Here is a 21,854-nt window from a genome sequence, read left to right on the forward strand (position 1 = left end):
TTCCTTGCTTCTGGTTACCGCTCTGGTCAGCATCATTCGATGCTGAGACACCCTCCTCTTGCAGTGCTAGCGCAGATAGCCAGTCCCTGAGATACAAAGCGTGTTCATCGTTTCCGATGCATTCCTCCGCACGCCGTGGGCGCCATTTTTCGGCCCAATTTAGCTGCGAAGACGAGGCAAGAGCATGTTGTTCCAGCGGGTCCGTGTCATGGAAGCGAGATATGGCAGGAACGGGCATATGTGAGGGAGGCACAGAACGATTGCAGTCCTCAGAACGCAATTTAGACACTCCCGTAGCCAAATGAATGGCGCCGCTGTCCTCGGCGGTGTGAAAGCAGAGAGCTCCATCAGGGGTATTGCCTGGTATCCGATAACGATCAATACCTTCGTTTCGACGTTTTATGACAATCCCCGGCGCCGTGTACACGGTTTGCGGTCCGCGGACGTGCTGGTTCTCGCCGCGTGGATAAGGAGCAACGGAGCCTCTTGCTGATGGTGTGATGTTGGCCACTTTGTCGAGTGCTTCTCTGTTTCTGGGCGCAAAGAATGGATTTATAGATGGCAATGGCCCGGAGCACATGACTTTAGGGCGTAGGGGCGATGGCCTGGAGGGAGAGGACTCGATGGTGATGGGGGCTGATCGACTGCCTGTCTCACCTCCGGCGGACCGTGAATGCGGTGGAGGATCCGAGGAGATGTGAAAGTAGCTTGTAGCCATGGATTTGGGTTGTGTTTCACCAGCTATTGAGCCGCAGGGTTCGTCATTGTCTGCGTCCACAGCTGTGGTCAGCGAAGGCGGTAATACACTACTTTGAGTGCTTGTTGATTTAGTGAAGATAGAATGCAGCTTTTTCAAGCCAGTCCCTGTAAGGATGTTAGGATACAAGCTTAACATAGATTGGACTGTCCATGCTCACCCGGAATCGTAGCCAGTCTTCTGGACATCACGGAAGGATTCGCATCACGGTGCGTAGTCGATCTCGCGTCGGTCTCCTCTTCTGTACTGGCGTTGAAGGGTTCATTGTATGGTCCCCTTTGGTCTGCGATCGGCTCACTTTGAGCGGGCTCAGAAATGAGTTGAATTTCATCATCGTCATAGGGAAGGGCAAGCACAGGGTTCGACTGCGATGGAGCGAAGTGGTCCAACAGAGTCTTCTTCACGCCCAGATTGTCCCCCTGCCAGTGACAATTAAGCCTTGCCAGGTGATGGACTGACGGGACAGGCCGAGTTAGGAACACGAACCCGCTTCGCAAGTTGGCTGCTAATCCTGGCTGATGATCGTGTACTTTTCTCCGTCATTCGTCCAAATACTTGTGCACCGCTGGTATTCCTGCAAGCCCAATGTCCAAGGTATGCTAAGCGGTCCAGCGTTTGTCCAAGCTAGATGTTGTTGTACGCTGAGCACGGAACCCTTGAAGAATGTAACAACGGTACAAGACGCGTCCCGCCACCCCCTCGCGTAAGATCACGTGCCATCGCGTTCCATATCCTACGCGATTTACCCTCAGCCTGTCTACTGGACACCACTCGCTCGTATCTTGGTAATCTTGTTTTTGGACTGCTGGTATCAATATAAATACCTCCCAGTGAAATTTCTGTGATCTGAATCCTTTCACGGCGGCACGGGATCATCTAGTACATGGATCAGCCCTTTGATCGGAGGAACGCGCTGCATTGGTTCTCCCGCGAATATTATGGTGCCAATTCCGCGTTCTTGAGGCACTCCATTGCCAGGGTACTCATGGTTGTATGATATGTAGAGCTCAATGGCGATGGTTATGAGGTCCTCAACGACCCTCCCAGTCCGCTAGAATTTCTACGCTTGACCAAGGTTGCTAGACCTGTCGTCATCAAAGGCGAGTACGGGTGGATGACACATGGGAATTGATTAAACTGGGATGCAGGTATTAAAGTACCTGCATACACTCGATGGACGGATGACTACCTCTCAAAAAAGATGGGAGGCCGTGATATCTCTGTGGCCGTCACCCCCAATGGGTTCATACTCTTCTCATTCTTTGGAGCACATCATGACTTCGTTTGAGACCAGTCACGCAGATGCTGTGACTTGTGGCCAGGATGGCATTACATACTTCGCCGAGCCTCATGTGCAAAAAACTACAATGAGCAGCTTGCTTAGTACGTTGTCTGCGCGTACGTCCAGGACCTACATTTGGCCGCGTTCGCGTCTCATGCCTACTGCTCTGCAGCTGAAACATGCGACGAGGTGCAATACCTTCAATCGCAGGTAGGTATCATTCGTTGACCCTGTCGTGCTCCTCGGACTCGAACGTTGCAGGTGTAGAACGGCAACATATATTCTGCCGCGTTCTTCGAGAACGAAGGTCAGGACCAGAAGGATGATTCCGAGTTTGCTGTCCTACGGCCCGATGTACCTTCGGAGATCCCTTGGTGCAGCGAGACATTTGGTACGTTTAAGCGCTAAGCCTATAGTGCTATACTAACGCACGCGTGTAGGCAAACATCCTGACGCCGTCAATGTTTGGATAGGAAATGAAAAGAGCGTAACAAGCATCCATTCGGATCCATATGAGAATATATATACCGTGGTTCGAGGCGCTAAACACTTTCTTCTTCTTTCACCAACCGATGGCTGGTGTCTGGAAGGTGCGCTGCCGCCTGCGTTGCGTCTCTAACTGTAGGGCAGCTTTCTTATGATATTGTCAGAGAGGAAATATCCACACGCAACCTACATGAAGCATTCCGATGGTTCCTTACGGTTGTCTCCATCTGCATCAAATTACCCGCAAATCCGATGGTCTTCTGTCACCAACCCGCATATTCCAGGTATTACATTCTTTCATCAGGTCTTCGGATCCTTTACGAGGCTCTACAACGACAGGCATACTTCCGTCCTCCGTGCATCCGTTTCATATCACGCTCGAGGCCGGGGACAGCCTTTACCTCCCTGCCGGCTGGTGGCATCACGTCCGTCAATCGAATTTGACCATAGCTCTTAACTGGTGGTACGACCTGGAATACCGGGGAATGCAGTGGATCTTGTTGAGCTTCTTGCGGGGGACCGAAGATGTTCCTGACGGTAATGACCGTCAGGGTATCAGTGATGGAAAGACACGGACCTTACAAGCCCCGTGTACTTAGTATTTAGTACGGCAAGCACCCCCTTTGAAATTTGGGGTACATAGTAGAGTACGTGACCGACTCAAAGCGTGTGACGCGTCACGGAATTTTGGCTCCAGTCTCAGACTGGACCCGTTGCGAAATTCAGCTCCTGCGACTTGCTCACCATGTCGGAATCACCATCAAAGAAAGACAAGAAGAGCAAGAAGGAGAAAGCAGCAGCAGCTGCTGCTGAGGGAATGTCGGAAGACGTGGAGATGACCGATACGGTTGCAGCGAAGGTTCGTGTTCAGCAAATCCACTGACACAGTGCCCAATGTTGTGTAGACGGACAAGAAGAAAAAGGATAAGAAGGACAAGGACGAGCTAGTGGTACCCATTGAGGATCTTTCGCCCATTGCCCAGCCACTCGCACAGAAGAAGTTGCTCAAGAAGCTTCACAAGACGGTAAAGAAGGGTGCGTTGTGCGAAATATATTGCGCACGTTTAAATCGCTCACAGAGCTACTTCTTAGCCTCCAAACAACGGCACCTAAAACGTGGAGTGAAGGAGGTGGTCAAGGGGATCCGAAAGGGTGAAAAGGGGTGCGCTATTGTCCCTGCATGCCTATTCCCCAAGTTCCATGCTCATTGTGGACGCTAGTCTCGTCGTTCTCGCGGCCGACATCACCCCGATAGATATCATATCCCACCTGCCGGTAATGTGTGAAGATGCGCAAATACCCTACGTTTTTGTATCTTCGAAAGAGGAACTCGGTCACGCCGGCTCGACAAAACGACCAACGAGTTGCGTCTTCATCACTCCAGATCAGAAGAAAAAGCCCAAGACCAAAGAAGGGGAGACGATAGCGGAGGACAGCGAGTATCGCGAGCTTTATGACGAATGCTACAAGGAAGTCAGCAAGATGGACACTGTCATCGCTTTCTGAGTATGCTCTCTCCTCTCGCATGATCTTGTGATAAATGCGTTTACTATTAAATCAGTTCACGCGCGAGGTGTTGGCCAAATCTCATACGCCTGACGAAGTACTGTCACGCAAACGCATTATCGCTGGATGATCCTGCAGATGATCTCTGGCCATTCCGGCCATGTTGACGGTGGTTACCAGTCCCTGTCACAATAACCTACTCGGCACACAACTCTAATAGCGTCGCATAACGCATACTAAGTACCAGACAAACAGCGATCGTTCGTTCTTCGTGTCGTGTACGTGTATTGTACCTTTGATTCAGGGTTAAGAGCAGCCACGTGGTGGTGATCGGGCAGTGAATAATTCTAGAGCACTGACAGCAAGTCGTTTCGCTCACCTCGGCCAATACGACGAAGTTCGTTACTACACGCAGTCAGTCCTTACTCCTCTATTCATACCGCTGCCATGGCCCCAAAGACCCCTACTGCTAATGGTAGCTCTTCTAAGAGCAAGGGTTCCAAGCCTGCTACGAACGGTTCGGCAACTCCCACCACCGAAGAGGTAGCAGACAGCTTCAAGTTTACCGCTCCGGCTACTAGCAACAGGCCAGACAAGGCGGTTTATGATGCCGAGCAGGAGAAACTCAAGAAGGAGATTGAAAGTCTGCAGACCAAACTCGTGAATTTCCTGCTATAGCTGGTTCCAGCAGTGTTCTCACTCCATGGCCAGGCTGCAGTGAAGGAGAAAATTGCTCTTGCTGGCAAGGGGGGTGCGGGAGATGATCGGAGGACAAAGCTCCGCGCAGAGCTGGACGAAATCCGGGGCCAACAGGCGAATGGGAAGACCTCTCGCGGCAAGATCCACGACCAGCTCAATGTTTTGAATGAGAGCATCCAGAAGAAGGTGGGCTGCGGTTCTTGATGTCTATACATCCAAATATTGACGTTTTCGGATAATTAGATCAAGGATCTGAACGCTGCGAAGTCTCGAACTCCCTTCAAGACCGTCGCTGAGGTGGACGCACACATCAAGTACGCCAGTTTCTGATGAGTATCTAGTACAAGTATCTGACATGCGGGTGCGAAGGAATCTCGAAGCACGCGTTGAATCTGGATCTATGAAAATTACTGAGGAGAAAAAGGCTATCCAAGAAATTTCGCAAAGCAAGCGTGCCCGGAAAACGGTTGAAAGCTTCCAGCAAGAGCAAGAGGCCATCGATGCCTCTCGTGCAGCAGCGGACGAATTGCGCAAGCAGCTAGACGATCCGGAGGTGGCAGCCATATCGCAGCGTTACGCCAGTATTAAAGCACAATTGGAAGAGCTCAAGAAGGAGGCGGATGATGCTTATTCCAATAGGAACAAGCTCTTCGACGAGCGCAACGCACTGCAGGCCGAGCTTGACGTTCTTCACAATCAACGTCGCGAATCTACTAAGCAGTATCGAGAAGCCAACGACCGGTTCTACGCTAAGCTGGCTGAAGATCGTGCCCGTCGTGCTGAGCGAGCCCGCGCCGAGCGGGCGGCCCATGAAGAGGAGAAGAAGAAGGCGTTGGCGGAAAAGCTACGCGAGGAGGCATCAATACCAGCATACCAGGCTGAGATCGAGGATTGCCAAACTCTCATCGACCAATTCTCTGGTAAAGCTAGCAGCGGCACCCTCTCCACGTCTACACCTTCTTCCGGTGTAAAATCCGACATTGCCGGCGTCCCTAAACTGGAAATTCGGCAAGTGGAGGCTCCTACGGAAGGGCTGGTGGTGCGGAAGAAGAAGGGCGAGGATGAAGAGGCGTATTTCCAAGGGAAAGGTAAAAGGGGTAAGAAGGGTGCAAAAACTGCTACACCCACCACTGAGGCGCCCGCGACCGGCAAACTCAACGTTCCGATGCCCACTCTCCACGCTCTCTTCGCTCTCGCGATACCGCCTCCCACGTCTCCCGACGAGGTGCCTCGCGTTATCAAGGACCTGAAGACGAAGAAAGCCTGGTTCGAAGCAAACCAGGCCCGAGTCACCACCGAGAACATCGCCAAGGCGGAGGCAGAAGTACGGCGCCTTCTTGGCACGAAGGCTGAGACGGAAGGGGTAATCATTGTTGATGGGGAGCTTGTCCCTCCAGCTGGTAATGGAGAAAAACCTGCGGAACCTGCGCCTACACCGAGCGTAGCCGATACAAAGTCCACCGCCGTCCCCGGTTCGGAGGTGGCCGACAAGCTGGAGAATGTACAGGAGCAAGAGGTCGACGGCTCAGAGCGATGACCTTACATTCAACCGGTGTATTGGTTTATTCACGGAATTATGATTTCAATATGAGAGAACAAGGAGAGACGCCCGTCCGTGTTAACTATGCTTACAAGCCACCAGCCGCGAAGAGCAAGGACATATAATATCGGATACAGAACAGCAATTATTAATGGGACACTATATAGAACCGAGTAGCAACATCAGCAGAAGATAATTGATCACTCTTTACCACAGATATATCGACGGTAGCCATTTAGGCAGACGCACTTTCAGAATTCTGGAGTTCTGGCTGTTCCGAAGCAGCAGGGGCAGAAGCATCAGGCTCGCCTGATGGGCCGGAGGTTGGTGAAGGACCAATGCCCAGGTCCTGGCTTGCGAAGCCAGCGACGTCAAAGGCGCCTGCGGCACTGTAGTCTCCGAAAGACAGTCCAGCTTGTCCAGCAGGCATGGAATCGTCCGTAGGAACAGTAGTGTCCATAAAGGACGACAAGCCGTAGTCGGAAGCATTGAAGCCGTTTGAGGGCGATTCGAGAGCGCCTGCAGGGAACGTATCTGCCTGCAAGGCCGCAAGCATGCTTGAAGTCGTCGGCGTGTGCGCCATCATCGGCGCACCTGTGACGTCGAGGGACTGGCTGAAGCTCTCCTGGCCTGGCATAGGCGACAGGGCAAAGAACTGTTGCTGCATGACGGGTTCAACCGAGGCCGCCACCGAATTAGTCGACAGTGCCACGCTTCGAAGGACATTGACCGCGATCCAGTCACTGCAGGGCAGACGTTATTCACGAATGATCATACGCCGGTAGTGCGACATACTCTAAGAATAGCTTGAGAATCTGGAAAGCGCCGAAAGCGGGATCACTCCGAATCGTCTGACCCAAAGGCGTTCGGTCAGTATCAATGTAACGAAGGAAAGAGAAGACTGTTGCGCACCAGGTCTCTCATTACTTGACTGGTCACATAGCCCCAGCGGATGAGAACACTCCGAGAACTCATGGTACTCCTCTCCTCTCCGCGGCCTCCACCCATGAGACGCTCGCAGCATTTGTCGGCCCATGTCATAACATCCCTGACGGGCTCCGCGCTCTTTTGCAAGTTCTCGAGGAGATGGACGAACTCGTTCTCGAGCAAGTGAACGAGGTCTTCGTGACGGCAATTGCAGACCAGTGCGGACTGGTTGCGGACAGATTCGAAATCCACTTTCGACCAGGAGCGGCGCATCTCGGCGAGTTGCTTTTGGCTGGTTAGAACGGTGTTCAGAGCTTGCGTGACTTGGTAGATGTCGAGGAATCGCACTGTGCAACGAACTGTCAGCAGATGATCGTGAGCATAGAAGCAGACTCCAACTAACAAACTAAGTGCCCGAATCGTGCGCCGAGTTCTACCTTTGGTTCGACGAACGTACTGCCATAGCTTTCAAGTGCAACCAGAAGGATTTTCTCCATCTTATCGGCCAGCTGACGCAAGCTGGCCAAGGAAGCAGGCGGTATTGGCGACAACATCTGAGACCTAAGGATCTCGAGAATCTCCTGTGAACAGTCGATGGATCAGTTCCATATAGCAAACTGATCATCGCAATCACGTACGTCGTAGACGATGGCGTCGGCGCGGTTCATAAGTCCGGCAACCGCGGGCGCATGTACCAACTCTCGGTGAACGCCCTGAAGGCTGGGCCAGAAAGTGCGCACGTGCATCTCAAATTGGTCAAACCGGAACAACCTGATGCTCTCCAGCAAGGCATCGAGATGGTCCTGGAACCAACCCCACACCTCACGAGCGGCCAGGTTGTGAGCGGAAGATCCCGAACCCAACGCTTCTTCGATGTTTGGGAAGTGTGGTAAATGGCGCACAGAAATAGACTGGGCTTGACCGGCAGTTGATGGAGCGGGTGCCGATGGGACCAAGGACGGCGACGACTGGGAAGAGCCAGGGACGCCGTCCTGAGGGGTGGGATGGCGGCGAATAGGCGCATAGTTCGGATAGGTGTTGCTCCTTTGAGCCTGCGCTTGTGCTTGTGCTTGGGACAGCATGGCGGCCGCAGTCGGCGTCTTCTCACTCATTTCTTCCGAGAAAGTAGGCATCTCCCCGTTCGGCTTGCCCAAAACAAGGGAGCTGCGCTTGGACGGAGGCTGAGAGGTGGCACCCTCGGACTCGTCGTCCTCGTCATCTGAACCGTCATCTCCCTTCTCCGTAGCGTTGCGAGCCGCATTGACCGATTGTTGAGCTGCGTTGTTGTTGGACTTCCTTATATAGTCCTGGAGGAACTCCGCCTCTGCTGAGGTGGCGGGGCGGATACCGCAGTCTGAGAAAACCTTGTTAGCGATCACAGCGTGAGATAGAGCGAAAGCCATTCTTACAGTGGTACTTGCTGTTACCTCTCACTCCCAGGCGGCGAGTCTTGATCGTCGGGAAACAGAGCCGGATGGCCTTGCCCAAGGTTGCGGTGTTAATGTGTGGGATCCCGTACTGATCGCAGACTCGGCGGTACGAAAAATACAGTCCTTGCCGAGGAACGTTTCCATCGGGATATGGAGTGTAGTTCGCGGTGAGCCTGCGAGAGAAGGTCGCGTCAGCGTTGTTTCTGAAACACATGATACACATAGGACTGACCAAGCCTGGACGAAAATCTGTTTTGCCCGGTCCGCGGCACTCGTAGTGGTCGCAGCCCGGACGTTGGCGGCCAGCTTCTCGAGCGCCTGATCCGGGCTGATGGTCATCCGTCCGAAAGCTCCCGCGGTGTGCATGGCCTCCGGGGTGGGCTGCATGTGCTGGCTTGCGAACATCGGGTGCGGATGGAAATCGGCGGGATTGGCAAGGTACATGCCCACATCCTCGGTCTCGCTGGAAGACGAGTAGATGTCTGCGTCGCGGTGATAAGGTGAGGCAGCAGCACGTGCGCGGATGTGAGATGGGCGCAGATGTCCTTTTAGGGCCGGATTCATGATGTTGTGATTCGGAGGGGAATCTGCTGGAGTGCCGAGGTCGGTGGAAGCGAGTGAGTACGCAGATGAATGCGACTGGTTGGAAAGATGTCTGGTATGGTCGTTGAGGGAGTGCTGACCTAGCTGGAGGGACGCCCGGTAGAGGTCCTCAGACGTGGGAGCCATCGAGCGCAGGGCGCCATGAGAGGACTGGGGCCTTGAGCCAGAATGAGACGATGAGGAAGAGACGGACGTGGAACGCGAGTGAACGCCCATGTAGTCGACGGGGATGTGAGACGGTATCATCTGCATGTTCACGGCTGCCATACGGCGTGGCGGAGAACGGGGTTGCGCTGGGGTGCTAAGGAGGGTGGGCGGGCTGGTGCGCAAGGTCGGTCCTGCCGGTGTTGAATTGGAACTGGTTGTAGGGTCGGATTAGAAAGGGGGAGCAAGTGTACACGTAGAACGAAGGAGGGTATTGGGCCTCGGGCTAGAAGTGCGCGAGCACGACTCGCGTCTGGCCGGGTGCGCAAAGGTGAAGACGATGACCGCCAGCCGTCGTCGGTGGTGGCGAAAGCGAGCAAGCAATAAAGATAAACGATACACTCGACGGCGCGGAAGGCAGTTCCAGAACGTGGGTGGTTGGGATGGCGACTGGGAGGAAGAGGGAGTTCGGGTGACCAAGCTCTGATCTGCGGCCATATTTACATCTGTGTACGCCCTCCGCCACATCACTCTCTTTTGATGCAAACGCCATCGATGATTCGATCAACCCATCTTCCGATTGTAATTGTTCGACACTCTCAGCTTATCTCGTCTGAAACATGTAGCGCTTGAACCGCGCGCGCAACTTCTCCCCCTCCGGCGCACCCAGCCGCCGCGCAAGCTTTAGCCAGCTCGGTATCGTCAGGTCCTCCATCTTATACGGAGCGAATTTCGACTTCGTGGCAGTCGTATTGTCCCGCAACGATCGGGGGAGATGCCGGACGGGCACGGGGTAGATGAAATCTGCATCGCCTTCGCCTGCATCTGCATTGGGATGAAGGGCGGTGACCGGATATGTCAAGTACTCCATCTTCCACTTCGGAGGCCGATTGGCAGTTGCTTTCTTCAACTGCTTTTCGGGCAGATAATACTGGGGTCGAGAGCGATCAGCGAACCGCGGGCCCGCCGACCCAGGCTCCGTCTCACCTGCGCATAGCCCAGCGGGGTCCATAACCCATTCGTACGCGAGGGAGCGGATGAATCCGAGTTGAATCCCTTGTTTAGATGGCACCTCCAGGTATCCCAATACTCGGGTCGCTTGCAAAGGGTTTTCTTGTCTCCCTTCTTCCCGCGGGGATGTCCCGGCCTGCGCTTTCCAGCTGTCAGTTCATCGGACCTGTCCAAATCTGAGGTCGTGCTGATGTTATAAGAGTATACTCGGAAAGACGGCAGATAGGGGTTGGGGACTACTGCTGGCGCTACGTTGACAACCGCGTAATCATCATGGTTCAGTTTCTTCGCTTTGGGCAGCTGTGCGAAGTCCTCCACCAAGGACTCGAACAGATCCGAGTGTGAAGTAGCGTCAGGCGGTCCCTGAGTCGCCAAAGCGCCGGCATCGGCCGAGAAGTCGAGGTCACCAGCCTCCAAGAAGAAGAAACTGTGGACTGGTTTGGATATCGATAACAGATCGAGCAAGCTGAGCCACGCACTGGTCTGCATTCATGTGCTATTCGAGTTCCAGGTGTTAATCAATATTTGCCGAACAACGGTCCACATACCCCATACAGATGTCCCAGTATCGTGTCTTGGAATCGCAGCGATAGCTCGACGTAACGCACGTACTTCATAGCTGTCAGAGACAATTACGCAGTCCATGTCAAGATGACGCTCACACATTCCGGCCAGTAGTTGCCCGAGGAGGGAGGGACATGCCCTGAGATCCAAACCTTCGATTACAAGCGGTCATCAGCCTGGAAAACGTTTGACAGCGTGGGCCTGTCACTTACCTGCATGTTACGTTCTCTGTAACGGCCGAGTTGTACCTCGAGCCAGTCAAACTGCAGATTGCCGGGGTCATCCTAAGGGGTAGCGGACTTTGGAAATCGTTGATACCGGCAATGCATGTGAATGTTCTGACCTTTTCCTTGTATTCACAACCCCCAACCGCTGCGCACAGATCGTTATATGAAAGCCCGATGAACTTGATGCCGGGAAGGACGTACCCTTGTTAGAATCGAAGAAATACATGGTGTTGAGAGCTATCACAGCAACAGAGTTCGGGATGACCTAGGTTGCTCGTTGTTCGTCGTGTTCGGGATCTCACTATACGGTACCCATACCTCGACCGAGTAGTATCCGCCTGTTGACCCGTTTCATGAAGCCCGTAAACACGAGGAGAGGCCAAACGAGCTCACCTCTTTGAAAGACTTGATAAGATGAGAATGGGACGAAAGCCCTCCATATTCTGGCGAGGTGGATCCAGACCAGTTCAAGCATGAAAGGGGGGCACTCACGTAGAAAATTCGTAGGTTATGCTATTAGGACCTATCAACAGGTCAGCGTGACGTAGAAGCCTGGATGCAAATCGAGCCTACCTGGTTGCATTATGTTCTGCGACGGAAAGCACAAGGGTCAATTCGAGTCGATACAATGAAGATACAAAATATAGTTCACATGAGCTACCATATCACCCCGTTAGCATATAATATATCTTCTACTAGATACAACTTACGCCAAACGTCATTATTTCCTATAGCATCAGAACCGCCGCTTTAATACTAGGACGTACTGCGAATGACATCCACTCACCCAGGCTGGGTACCACCGGTATGCCTCTACGAGTAAAGACCTTCTCCATCTTCGCCGCAACTGCGCGGTTAAGGTCATAGATCTCATCCGTTGTTCTTGGGTGCTTCTGATCGTTATCGTGTCGAGCGCTATCGCCGGTCCCTGTAGGCCAATGAGATCCACGCGCTAGTCGCGGAACCAGTTCGGGGGAACGCACATATTACAAAGTCTATCTCGTCCGCCCAGTTCTTGTCAAGGAAATCCATCGTGTAGTTCGTAAGCGCAAACGGCGAATCACAATCGCTGGTGAACAAGACCATCGTCAGCGGCGTTTCATGCGAAAAGGGATGGCGGGAAGTGGAAATCGCAAGTACAACAATAACGCGCCTGTATGCTGTCCCAAAGTATCCAACCTCCTGCTTCGGCTTCTTGGGTTTCTTTCGATGACAAGCTTTGGATGTAGAGCTTCCCGGTCGATACCAAGGATCTGATATGCTGTCACGACGATGACCGGACCGCGATACCCTACATGCGCACCAGGATGCATATCAGTTATGTGCAGGAATCGCCCGCGTAAACTGCGGCTCTCTGACGCGAGTGCTGAGTGTAACGATATTATTTTAGCACGTTCTATGGTGTATGCATCGTATCATGCTCACCGGTAGTCGGCCCTTCGACATCGAACGGGATCTGAGCATCCGTAGGTGCGGCGTAGCCCTGCTCGTAGAGGCAACCGAGCCATCCGACGAAAAGCAGCGGCACCAATCGTGAGCGAAGCATTTCAACTTCCAGTACTGTTTGACTCGACCGCACAAGTGACGCGGTCAGAATCCCTGCACAAGCCTCGTCGCGCAGGAACAGCAGTATTTGGACTCAAGCAGAGGCGGTTGTCCTGAAGTCGGCATCAAGGCCAGTGTAGGGATGCACGTTCGTCGCTCGCGCTTGGTTGACACGGTCCAATGGATGGCGAACTCCGCGGAAGTAGATGTAATCACCGGAACCAGCTCGGTCTTACTCATTTATGGCACTTACCGTACTGCGTTGACTGAGCGGAACGGAAATGTATAAAGTTAAGGCAGCAAGAACTAGGTTACAAAGGCGGTATTCTACGCGTATTGAATGGTGACGTACAGGCTCGGGAACCAGAACATCTATAAATAATCAGTTTCTCGAGCCCCCTTCGGCGTGGTTGCGTAGTGTACAGATGATGGTAATGCGGCGATAGCGAATAGTGCGGGTGCGATGACATAGCGTAAGAGCTTCACTGAATCTTGACGGAACGAGAGGGGGACCGGTCCATGTCTGTCGACACGACACTGGTTGAACGGTGTAGCTCGATGAGGTGGGTGCCGTTGTCGTTGCTGTTTATGACATTCCGGATGGAGAGCTCCGCATGTTGGCACATCTGAGGTAATACACGGTGAGCTCGATGAATTGGTGTCAGAGTCATGGGTAGAACTTACGCGACTGTAGCCACCGGGCTGCAGAGTCGCCTGCGACCGCGGAGAGCTAGCAATCAGGTTGTGGATGGCATCATGAGAGTATCTCCTCCTGGAGGCAATGTCAGCGGGGGACTCAGGGCGGCCGCAGACATACTCACAGTACACTCTCCAGCTCCTTCCGGTTCCGCGGAGGAATGTAAAGATCTGTGCCGCTTAGATAACGTGCAAACGCAGAGTAGACTGCGCAGCTAGCCAATTGTTTCTCGTCGACATGCGGTGCGTCAAAATCCCAATTTTCACCATTCTCGCTAGGAGTCCAAAGGGTATATCGTCAGCGTTGAAGATCAAGGACGGTAAGCGTGCGCACTCACGTGAAGTGGAAGTGGGCCTGAGCCTCCGGGGTATGGGGAGCGAGGTAGCGATCCATGCTTGTCTGGTTGAAGATGGCTGAACGGGAAAGGGGGATGTCTTGCTTGACGGCCGGGGAGTGGTGAGCTGTAGTTATAGCCGGGGGCTGTTAAAGCCTGCGGAATGGCTTGGCGCAGCTGTTGACGGGTGCGAGAGAAGGCTGGAGCAGATCGCAACGCAGCGTATGGTCTGAGAGAGGAGCACTGATACGGTCGAGGTACAAGACGAGATTGGGTGGCGGGTTTTATAAAAAGAGGTGAGCAGTGGCCCGCGTGGAAGGTTGTGGATGAACGGTTGACGAACGTGTGTCTTACCACCGACGAATGACTCAGGCGCTCAATCGCCTAGATTGCCGCATCCCATTTCTAATCCCGCCGGGAGCACGCGTCCACACAGCGCGGAGAGCAACTTCACTCGCACGCCCATCCGTCAGCAGCCTCGGAAGGCCGGACGAATTCGATCGTCTCCTCCTTTTCCTTAGTCTCACCACATAGGGGCTGCCCCCGCTGTGATCGTTGAAGACCTCCCGACTCCGGTGGCATTGGTGACTCTACTTATATCCATTTCGAACCCCAAGATGAGCACCGATCTTGGCGGCGAAGCGCCCAGCTCAGCGTTGCATAGCCGTCCGGAGCCGCTGTACGTACCGGGGAGCCCGCACTCGTCACGCACGTTCAAGTTCCTCGATCGAGTGAATCAGAAATACGGTTTGCATCTGGCCTCGTACTCTGATCTCTATCAGTGGTCTACGGGCAATGCTCTCGACGAGTTCTGGAGCACCGTATGGGATGAAACCGACATTCTGGGCGTCAAGGGCGGACACATCGTGGATACGTCCGCTCAACCGGACGCCAACCCCACCTGGTTTGCTGATGCTCAGCTCAATTGGGCTGAGAATATGCTCTGGTGTCGGGCAGCCGATAAATGTGCTCTTATTGAAGCCAGTGCGCCAAGTTTCATCATACTACGCTGGGTCGAGGCTCACCATTGATTACTCAGCGGAGCCAACTCTCGAAGACCCAGAGCCCGAGCAGAGGCGTATCACGTATGCGGAGCTCTACGACCTGGTCGCGGATCTTGTTTCCGCTCTGCTGTTGCGCGGCCTCCGCCCCGGAGATAGAGTGGCGTCATATTCATCGAACTGTATTGTATGTATCATCTTCGTAATCCGAGCGCCTTTCCAGTGCCCAAATTTAGATGCCCATGGGGTCGATTGCGGGGAAATCCAACTGCGTCCCAGAATCGCGATCTGATTGTGTTAATAGGAGAACGTGGCTGCATGCCTCGCTGCCACGGCAATAGGTTCGTCGGGCGATCCGGGGCGCTAGACAAGCCTGACCGTCGGACAGGATGCATTTGGGTCAGCGCCGCGGCCGATTTTGGTCCCATGGGCGTGCTCGAACGGTGAGAACCAGCGCTGTGCATGCACGTTCGTGGATCAAGCTCATATGTGCTTAGCTTCGAGCAAGTACAACCGAAGATCATATTCTCCGTGGATGCGGTAGTGTAAGACTTACCAGCTCTTTCCGCGGCCCTGAATGCCTAGTCGACAACTGCCACATATGCAGGTACAACGGCAAAGTCCATCACCATCTTCCAAAACTAGCCAGCCTCCTCGACAGCCTGAAGAAGCGTGTGCCAGAGATGCCACAAGTGGTGGTAATCCCCAAGGTGTCATCCACAGTGCCCGTTTCCCGTGGCTGGGAGAACGGGTGGATCAGCTGGAGGGACTTCGTCGATAGTGGGACGAAGTGCAGATTAGGCAGGACACCAGATGGGGAGATAGAGTGGAGAAGGCAGAGCTTCGATTGGCCGCTATGGATTCTCTTCTCTTCGGGGACCACAGGTGACCACCCGCATACGTTCATGGCTGCCGAGAACTCATATCATCGACAATGGCACAGGCCGCCCGAAGTTAGTAGGGCTTCTTTAATGCACCCGAAGGAGAGCTCATTGATTGGTACAGGCCTATCGTTCACCGGGCAGGTGGCATGCTTCTCCAACTACGCAAGGAACTGGCTATTTGTGCGGATATCGGCGCGGAGGACGTTTTCTTCTACTATACGACGACGTAAGGTTGGCCCTGCGATTATCACTTTCAATACTTACTGGCACAACGCAGAGGATGGATGATGTGGAATTTCCTCGTTAGTGGTCTAAGCATAGGATGCACGCTTGTGCTCTACGACGGCAGTGCGTACGCGGGAGAGCGCGACCGTTGCATCCTTAATGACCTGATTCATGAACGCAGGCCCACTTCGCGACCCCGCATATCTCTGGCGCCTCGTTGACGAACTCGGTATCACTATATTCGGAACAAGTGCCAAATACCTAGACCAACTTTCGGTACGAGCATTGTAGCTTATATCAGTTACTTGATAGCTGAAATCCCGTTTCCCAGAAAGGATACCGTCCAGCTGAGCATCACCGCCTTTCGACGTTAAAGCATATTTACTCCACGGGCTCGCCCCTGGCCCCACTCTCATACGACTATGTATATTCGCATATCAAGAAAGACGTTCTTCTCGCGTCTATCACGGGTGCGGAACCTCTCATGTACCGTCACCCAACCAATTGAGCTGGAGCACGTTCTAGGCGGGACCGATATATGCTCCCTGTTCGCAGGCATGTGTACTGCGCTGCCGGTATATCGTGGTGAGATTCAATGCCGGGAACTGGGTATGGCTATCACGGCCTTCACGGAGACTGGGACGCCGTCCGGTCCTGACGAAGCGGGGGAACTGGTGTGCTTGAGGCCATTCCCGTGCATGCCGGTAGGCTTCTGGCCCCTGCCGGGGTACGGAACGGAAGACGCTGTGCGGGCGGCTCAAGTCAGGTTCCAAGAGGCCTATTTCAAGTCCCAGTGTCCAGGCGTGTGGTGTGAGCCCCTCGCTCTCCTCCGCATTTGCCCATCCATCTCACCGTGCTGCGCAGACCATGGCGACCATGTTCTCATCACTGAGTCGCGTGAAGGCAATGGCGGTGGGGTTGTTATGCTCGGGCGCAGCGACGGCGTTCTGTGCGTGCAGGCTTTTTACGTTTACATTGCTCTTTGTGGCTCATCTCCGGTGCTCCGGTCAGGAATCCCGGCGGCGTTCGATTCGGTTCGGCAGAGATATATGATGTGTTGGACGCGTGTTTTGCGCCTTCACGAGACCGCAGCGCTACCGAGACCATCGTTGACTGTTTGGCTGTGGGGCAGAAAACCGAAGGCGGAGCTGATGAACGGGTTGTCCTCTTTATCAAGTTGCAGGACGGCCATCTAGGACTGACAAAGGAGCTGGAGCAAAGTATCAAGGCCGAAATTAGAACGAGAAGGAGCCCCAGGCATGTCCCTGCACGCGTAAGTCTCCGGGCCCCGTTTTCTTGCACCGCTTCATTCCCAGCAGCTCCATTGATGATGCTGGCTTACTTTGCTCCGATAGATCGTCCAGGTAGAAGACGTGCCCTACACACTTAATGGGAAGCGGGTGGAGGTACCTGTTAAGAAGGTGAACTTGCTCGCTTTGCACCGCAGCTGCGCGCCGACCCCGATTGCCTTATCAGATCATCAATGGCGCACCGGTAAGCAGCGTCAATCCGGCCACATTACGGAATCCAGTAAGTCGTGGAATGCTGTGCAGTATGCAGGGCCGTGGCTGAAACTCGTGTCGCCCAGGAATGCCTCGACGAGTACACAGCGATCGGCGAAAGGCTTAGAGCAGAAGATCTGTAGTTTCTGTTGTACAAAGTAGCTGTGATTGATGTCGTTCGGAGCTGTGGCGCAAGGCCGGCGAACAATGGTCTTGGGTCTGATCCTGCTCTCCCACGCCCGGTGTTGGTGCCGTGGAGCGAGTACGCCTCGAGGCAGCCACGCTATCTAAAACTTCCAGATGCCTGTCGGAATAGAAAAGCCGTCGGCCATGCTTAGGGCACCCTCCGGGAGCTCCCTCGCACCCCTCACCGTCCCCATCAGGTCCGCCACGACCTGACATCGCGACTCAGGCGAAGGAAGACTGCTTAGATTGCTGCACCTCTTTCACGCCCCGTCGCCTCAAGGTTACCAGCAGACATGCCAGGATGGTTTATGAAGGCGCAACCAGCCCCCAACGTCGCTCGTCAGACGAGCACACGATCCAATAGACGCCCCGGCAAACGACTCTCCATGGCTTCGCTCATGGCTTACGCTCCTCGTGGTTATCACCGGCCCTCAATCTTCAACATAGTCAGACTGGCTCTGTACAGTGCGTTGTCTCACTCGACACTATCCGGCTGTCACTGACTCCCGCTTAATCCAGTTTCGGTTCTTGTATTCACGGTTATCTGCTTGGGCATCTCTGTACACTTCTTCCAACTGTTGCAGTCGTCGGATCTTAGTGAGTCGAGTCGGCGTTTCGTGACCGGGCCCAGTACTGACGCAACTACAAGCTCGCTTTGTTCCCTTCGCGATCTTTGTCTGTAGCGCTACATTGGCCATCTTCCTTGTCCTGTCAGTGGCCGCGATTTCCTTCGTCCGCCGCTTTGTGCTGACTTGTCCACAGTCTCGGCTTCACTCTGCGCAAAGAGCTGAACCCCATCTCGACAAGAATCGAACTCGGTTGTCTCGCGCTCGCAGGCATTTTCTGGTTGTCGCTTGGGGCATTCATGGCCACTTCCGACTCTCAGACGGCGGAAGTGGAATGCTTTTCGGATGAATCGGACACAGAACCTATTGATTTGCCTGGCTGTGAGTATCTTCGAACTCGAATGGTTCTGGGGTATTTCTCATTACTGAGTCTAGTCTCGACGGAAACCTATCACGCTCAATACCGTGTCCTCGAGGCTTTTTCCATATTCAACGTGGTTATCAGTGCGTTTCCAGTGTTCTCGCGGTTCATAAATGAGTGCTAAATATTGTCCAGTCCTCGGTTTCCTGTTATTCCTCATGGCACTTGCCGTTCGGCATCATCTCAACGGCAGCCGAGAAGTCTGGATACGACCTGTCCCTGTATACGGCTGGTTCACACCGACAACCAAGTCCTCCAAACTGCCCCAACCTGCGACAACTCCCCAGCGCTCGCGATCGAGGACCAGACCCGGTCCTCGACCTTACCAGGGAGGTCCATCTCGTCAGGACAGCGGGCGGAGTGGTCGCAGCAGCGAGAAGAAATACATTACTCCAAGCTCTTCGTTCCGCTCACAGGGCACCCTCGGTCTACCAGAAATGGCGTACGCCTCTCGCTCCGCACCCGCCGTACCTTTATACGACAAATATCGTCGGGATGCCTCTCCGAAGAGGCCAACGCCGCGGGACAAGTACCGCAGGGATGCGTCACCCCGGAGGTGATGATGCTTTCGATCGCATGTACAATTTCTTATTTACTTTATCTAACGGGCTATAACGAGTATTCACGAGAAAACGTCATTACCAGCTAGGCAAGCCATGTATCAGTAGTTTTCCCGCGGGCATAACATAGACTGTATCACGAGTTACACTTCAAATTGCTCAATAACAATGCTCAGCATTCGATTTGAACTCAATCGACTTGAAATGATGCCAGTAAGGATCTGATCAATGTGATGCAGTCAATCCCTTCAAAGGCGTCAGGATCAAGGGCAAAGTTCGTAATCGCTATTTTGGGGATTTTACACGTACTCGTTCGTGTTGTATACCATCGCGATTAGAACGCCGTGCGCTACAACTTCCTTTCGTTACGTTCAGCACCGAGTTTGTACCCATATAGGGGTCTCACGTGACGTAATATCACTGAAGGTTCGTCATTTCCGGTCTTTCTCGGACGCCTCGAGGTTCGACCCTCGTACCAGTGCAGTACTTGCGGCGTATATCACTGGGGTTTCTCCGTCTCAACACCTACACGACTCCCTCTGACGACTTCTTGACGATCCCTACGCGAGACCATGAGCGAGGTCGGTATCTGTCGATCTTGAATTATATCATGAACATGTCACTGAATGGACATGGCAGACATTTGCGAGATTTAGGTCTGCACGCTTCCGAATCCATCTACACCGGAGAATTGAACTGACGTGTGATCGGGGGCCGTCATACCACGCAGGTTAACAGCCTACAGTGCGCACATTATCACTTTCTATGGCCTAGTATGATTTCCTTACCCACTTTCCCGCACAGTCATCTTCTTCCTGCTATCAGCGGCCGTGTTAGGTCTAGCTGCCAACTTCGCCAACGAGTTCCTTCCGCATATTCATTGTGGGCCATCGTCTTCATAGCTCAGGCTCGTTGTAAACTTAAACTCATTGACGACGTTGTAGCCGACTTCATCATATTCTCCTTGGTTGTGTCTGCTGCCTCCATTCTAGCCCTCATCCTTCTGTTCGTCTGCTTGAAATATATGTTGGACGGCACATGTTCACGGATAGAGTTGACAGGCTGTCCTGGAGTCAACCCAGGACAGAGGTGCTATTCGTTATCATTGTTGGAATATTGTGGCTATGTGCGTATCCTCGTCGTATCTGCGATCTTCTGCCTGACCCTCATGACCTTCAACCCTCTTAGCTGAAGCTGCTTGGGCTGAGTACGTTGTGCATGATCTGATGACGGCATGGACCCTTAATATCCATTAGGGACATCATTGGACATGTCCAGTGCTCCGACATTGCAAGCAGTGATACCGTACCTACGAAGAACGGGAGCAGTAGGTTTACTATCAACGAAGGGTGGCATTAGGTACTGACTGCATCCGTATCTAGCCTCTTCTCGAGCTTATTGCCGAGAGATGAAGGTGCTGGAGGCATTCTCTTGGATGCTTTTTGCGCTTTGTAAGTGTTTTCCCAGAGCCGCACTGATAACTTCTCACAATCGTTGCCGCAGTCTTCATATCGTTCTGGATCATCGTCGTCCTAACATCACGCGCGAAAACTCTGGGCCAGTACTACGTGAGTTGATTCATTATAAGCGATTTGTCATGGACTTTGAACTGAATGATGGCAATAGGCCTGGCAAGAACCTATCGCAGAACTTCCGTGGTTTGGTGAATATCCAGGCTACGAGGGCATGGCAGGAGGTGGCCCCAGAGGTTACCCTATGTATTACCCTTACCCGCAGGCGCAACCCGCTCAGGGTGGTTTCGTGGTCTCTCAAGGCGGCCACGTCGTGCAACAGCAACCCGGTCACTCGTTGATAGTTCAACCGGGGCAAAATGGCCAGGCTCCGACTATCACTCAAGTCCCTGGGCAGGTGCAAAGTGTTATGTGATGCGACTGCAGTAGCAATCTGGGCTTGCGGAGGCGGAAGGAATTTACAATACAAACGATTACGCAGTTGGATGAGCATAACATCGACCACGCTCTGTTTTCGGCGGTGTTGCCATAATCACCTTCTAGTCCTCTCCTTACGGAAGAAATGAATCTCTGGGTTCCATTGCCGTTCAGGACCCTCTACGTAGTAAATGGGTAAATGGGTATCAGCCTCGTGCAACACGTTTTTTTTCGCGGTCACTCCCGAAATCATGCCTCGCGTTCACCGTCAGTCCACCACGAGGCATTGTACGACGGCTATTTGTCATCGATACTCAACGGACACTAAGTCATCCACTCGTCGTTGAGCACAGCGCAGTTGTTCCCGATGACTCTGTTCACGGGTCACCCTAGACGCTCGCTTGCAGCTGGTATGTCGACGGCCCTTCTGACCATTATTCCGCCGCCGCTGAGATTTCGCGTTAGGTGTTATGGCAGCTTTCGCTGCACATGTTGTAGGCAACCTGGTGCCAGCGTCTTTGGGTATGTAACATGACCATGACACTGGGTTCAAGGGGTTGGTCTTATTGGTGTTCCATGGCATAGGGGCATACAACTTCACGCAGGCATCCGTCGCGATTTTAGCCATTTCCGCCCTTATGATTGTGTGAGCGCAGCTATCCATGGATTGATATAACCACGTTGACTGCGGGAACCAGAGTGGTAGCACACCATAGAGCGCAGGCACCATTCCTGACCCAGACGCAGGAAGAGATGATCCTGATCGGCGGTTTCGGCCTGTTTTGGCTCGGTGAGTCTTGTGCATGTCCCCTTCGAAGACATTAGATTCATGCGAGGAATACATGCTAGCTGTTCTCATCGCCGCACG

The 21,854-nt window shown here is 53.4% G+C and overlaps 9 protein-coding genes across 9 annotated transcripts; 6 read left to right on the forward strand and 3 right to left on the reverse strand.

The window, feature by feature from the left end:
* Window positions 1–1,644: 1,644 nt before the first annotated feature.
* PUNSTDRAFT_119544 (Clavaminate synthase-like protein) lies at window positions 1,645–3,124 on the forward strand (the record flags this gene model as incomplete). The annotated part of the gene is made up of 9 exons (XM_007382072.1): window positions 1,645–1,698; window positions 1,762–1,857; window positions 1,906–1,999; window positions 2,052–2,155; window positions 2,212–2,249; window positions 2,307–2,430; window positions 2,480–2,629; window positions 2,690–2,809; window positions 2,865–3,124. Exons 3-9 carry the CDS (start codon window positions 1,959–1,961, stop codon window positions 3,122–3,124), a joined length of 837 nt encoding a protein of 278 aa, XP_007382134.1. The 5' UTR covers window positions 1,645–1,698; window positions 1,762–1,857; window positions 1,906–1,958.
* A 114-nt stretch (window positions 3,125–3,238) lies between these two features.
* Window positions 3,239–4,391, forward strand: PUNSTDRAFT_51230 (L30e-like protein). The gene is made up of 4 exons (XM_007382073.1): window positions 3,239–3,384; window positions 3,431–3,560; window positions 3,618–3,687; window positions 3,746–4,391. The coding sequence occupies exons 1-4, from the start codon at window positions 3,271–3,273 to the stop codon at window positions 4,029–4,031; spliced, it is 600 nt and encodes a 199-aa protein (XP_007382135.1). The 5' UTR covers window positions 3,239–3,270; the 3' UTR covers window positions 4,032–4,391.
* An 87-nt stretch (window positions 4,392–4,478) lies between these two features.
* Window positions 4,479–6,267, forward strand: PUNSTDRAFT_64698 (uncharacterized protein; the record flags this gene model as incomplete). The annotated part of the gene is made up of 4 exons (XM_007382074.1): window positions 4,479–4,691; window positions 4,743–4,916; window positions 4,974–5,044; window positions 5,100–6,267. 4 exons carry the CDS (start codon window positions 4,479–4,481, stop codon window positions 6,265–6,267), a joined length of 1,626 nt encoding a protein of 541 aa, XP_007382136.1.
* A 238-nt stretch (window positions 6,268–6,505) lies between these two features.
* PUNSTDRAFT_112444 (uncharacterized protein) lies at window positions 6,506–9,497 on the reverse strand (the record flags this gene model as incomplete). The annotated part of the gene is made up of 7 exons (XM_007382075.1): window positions 6,506–7,013; window positions 7,066–7,121; window positions 7,183–7,544; window positions 7,601–7,778; window positions 7,836–8,551; window positions 8,607–8,800; window positions 8,860–9,497. 7 exons carry the CDS (start codon window positions 9,495–9,497, stop codon window positions 6,506–6,508), a joined length of 2,652 nt encoding a protein of 883 aa, XP_007382137.1.
* Window positions 9,498–9,978: 481 nt separating this feature from the next.
* PUNSTDRAFT_112457 (endopolyphosphatase) lies at window positions 9,979–12,722 on the reverse strand (the record flags this gene model as incomplete). The annotated part of the gene is made up of 17 exons (XM_007382076.1): window positions 9,979–10,305; window positions 10,362–10,812; window positions 10,865–10,881; window positions 10,934–10,996; window positions 11,048–11,101; window positions 11,162–11,233; window positions 11,293–11,321; window positions 11,378–11,441; window positions 11,495–11,514; window positions 11,570–11,619; window positions 11,669–11,728; window positions 11,883–11,904; window positions 11,964–12,104; window positions 12,160–12,245; window positions 12,330–12,429; window positions 12,480–12,530; window positions 12,602–12,722. The coding sequence occupies 17 exons, from the start codon at window positions 12,720–12,722 to the stop codon at window positions 9,979–9,981; spliced, it is 1,728 nt and encodes a 575-aa protein (XP_007382138.1).
* A 270-nt stretch (window positions 12,723–12,992) lies between these two features.
* PUNSTDRAFT_100283 (uncharacterized protein) lies at window positions 12,993–14,292 on the reverse strand. Its single transcript, XM_007382077.1, has 4 exons — window positions 13,756–14,292; window positions 13,543–13,692; window positions 13,406–13,493; window positions 12,993–13,347 (listed from the first exon to the last, which is right to left on the reverse strand). Exons 1-4 carry the CDS (start codon window positions 13,809–13,811, stop codon window positions 13,204–13,206), a joined length of 438 nt encoding a protein of 145 aa, XP_007382139.1. The 5' UTR covers window positions 13,812–14,292; the 3' UTR covers window positions 12,993–13,203.
* A 77-nt stretch (window positions 14,293–14,369) lies between these two features.
* On the forward strand, window positions 14,370–17,507 carry PUNSTDRAFT_100285 (acetoacetate-CoA ligase; the record flags this gene model as incomplete). The annotated part of the gene is made up of 17 exons (XM_007382078.1): window positions 14,370–14,736; window positions 14,792–14,940; window positions 15,058–15,094; window positions 15,142–15,196; window positions 15,251–15,298; window positions 15,361–15,638; window positions 15,697–15,706; window positions 15,759–15,863; window positions 15,915–15,985; window positions 16,044–16,138; window positions 16,194–16,332; window positions 16,388–16,672; window positions 16,727–16,811; window positions 16,874–17,135; window positions 17,218–17,283; window positions 17,339–17,392; window positions 17,451–17,507. 17 exons carry the CDS (start codon window positions 14,370–14,372, stop codon window positions 17,505–17,507), a joined length of 2,163 nt encoding a protein of 720 aa, XP_007382140.1.
* Window positions 17,508–17,936: 429 nt separating this feature from the next.
* Window positions 17,937–19,097, forward strand: PUNSTDRAFT_132714 (uncharacterized protein; the record flags this gene model as incomplete). Its single annotated transcript, XM_007382079.1, has 6 exons — window positions 17,937–18,015; window positions 18,070–18,147; window positions 18,200–18,260; window positions 18,313–18,497; window positions 18,552–18,620; window positions 18,673–19,097. The coding sequence occupies 6 exons, from the start codon at window positions 17,937–17,939 to the stop codon at window positions 19,095–19,097; spliced, it is 897 nt and encodes a 298-aa protein (XP_007382141.1).
* Window positions 19,098–19,557: 460 nt separating this feature from the next.
* Window positions 19,558–21,227, forward strand: PUNSTDRAFT_84829 (uncharacterized protein). Its single transcript, XM_007382080.1, has 11 exons — window positions 19,558–19,678; window positions 19,737–19,753; window positions 19,828–19,841; window positions 19,902–19,979; window positions 20,042–20,102; window positions 20,159–20,223; window positions 20,286–20,304; window positions 20,354–20,424; window positions 20,480–20,548; window positions 20,601–20,665; window positions 20,724–21,227. Exons 1-11 carry the CDS (start codon window positions 19,670–19,672, stop codon window positions 20,982–20,984), a joined length of 729 nt encoding a protein of 242 aa, XP_007382142.1. The 5' UTR covers window positions 19,558–19,669; the 3' UTR covers window positions 20,985–21,227.
* The last annotated feature ends 627 nt before the right edge of the window (window positions 21,228–21,854 follow it).

This window comes from Punctularia strigosozonata (genome assembly GCF_000264995.1).
Source record: "Punctularia strigosozonata HHB-11173 SS5 unplaced genomic scaffold PUNSTscaffold_4, whole genome shotgun sequence".
Lineage (NCBI taxonomy): Eukaryota > Fungi > Basidiomycota > Agaricomycetes > Corticiales > Punctulariaceae > Punctularia > Punctularia strigosozonata.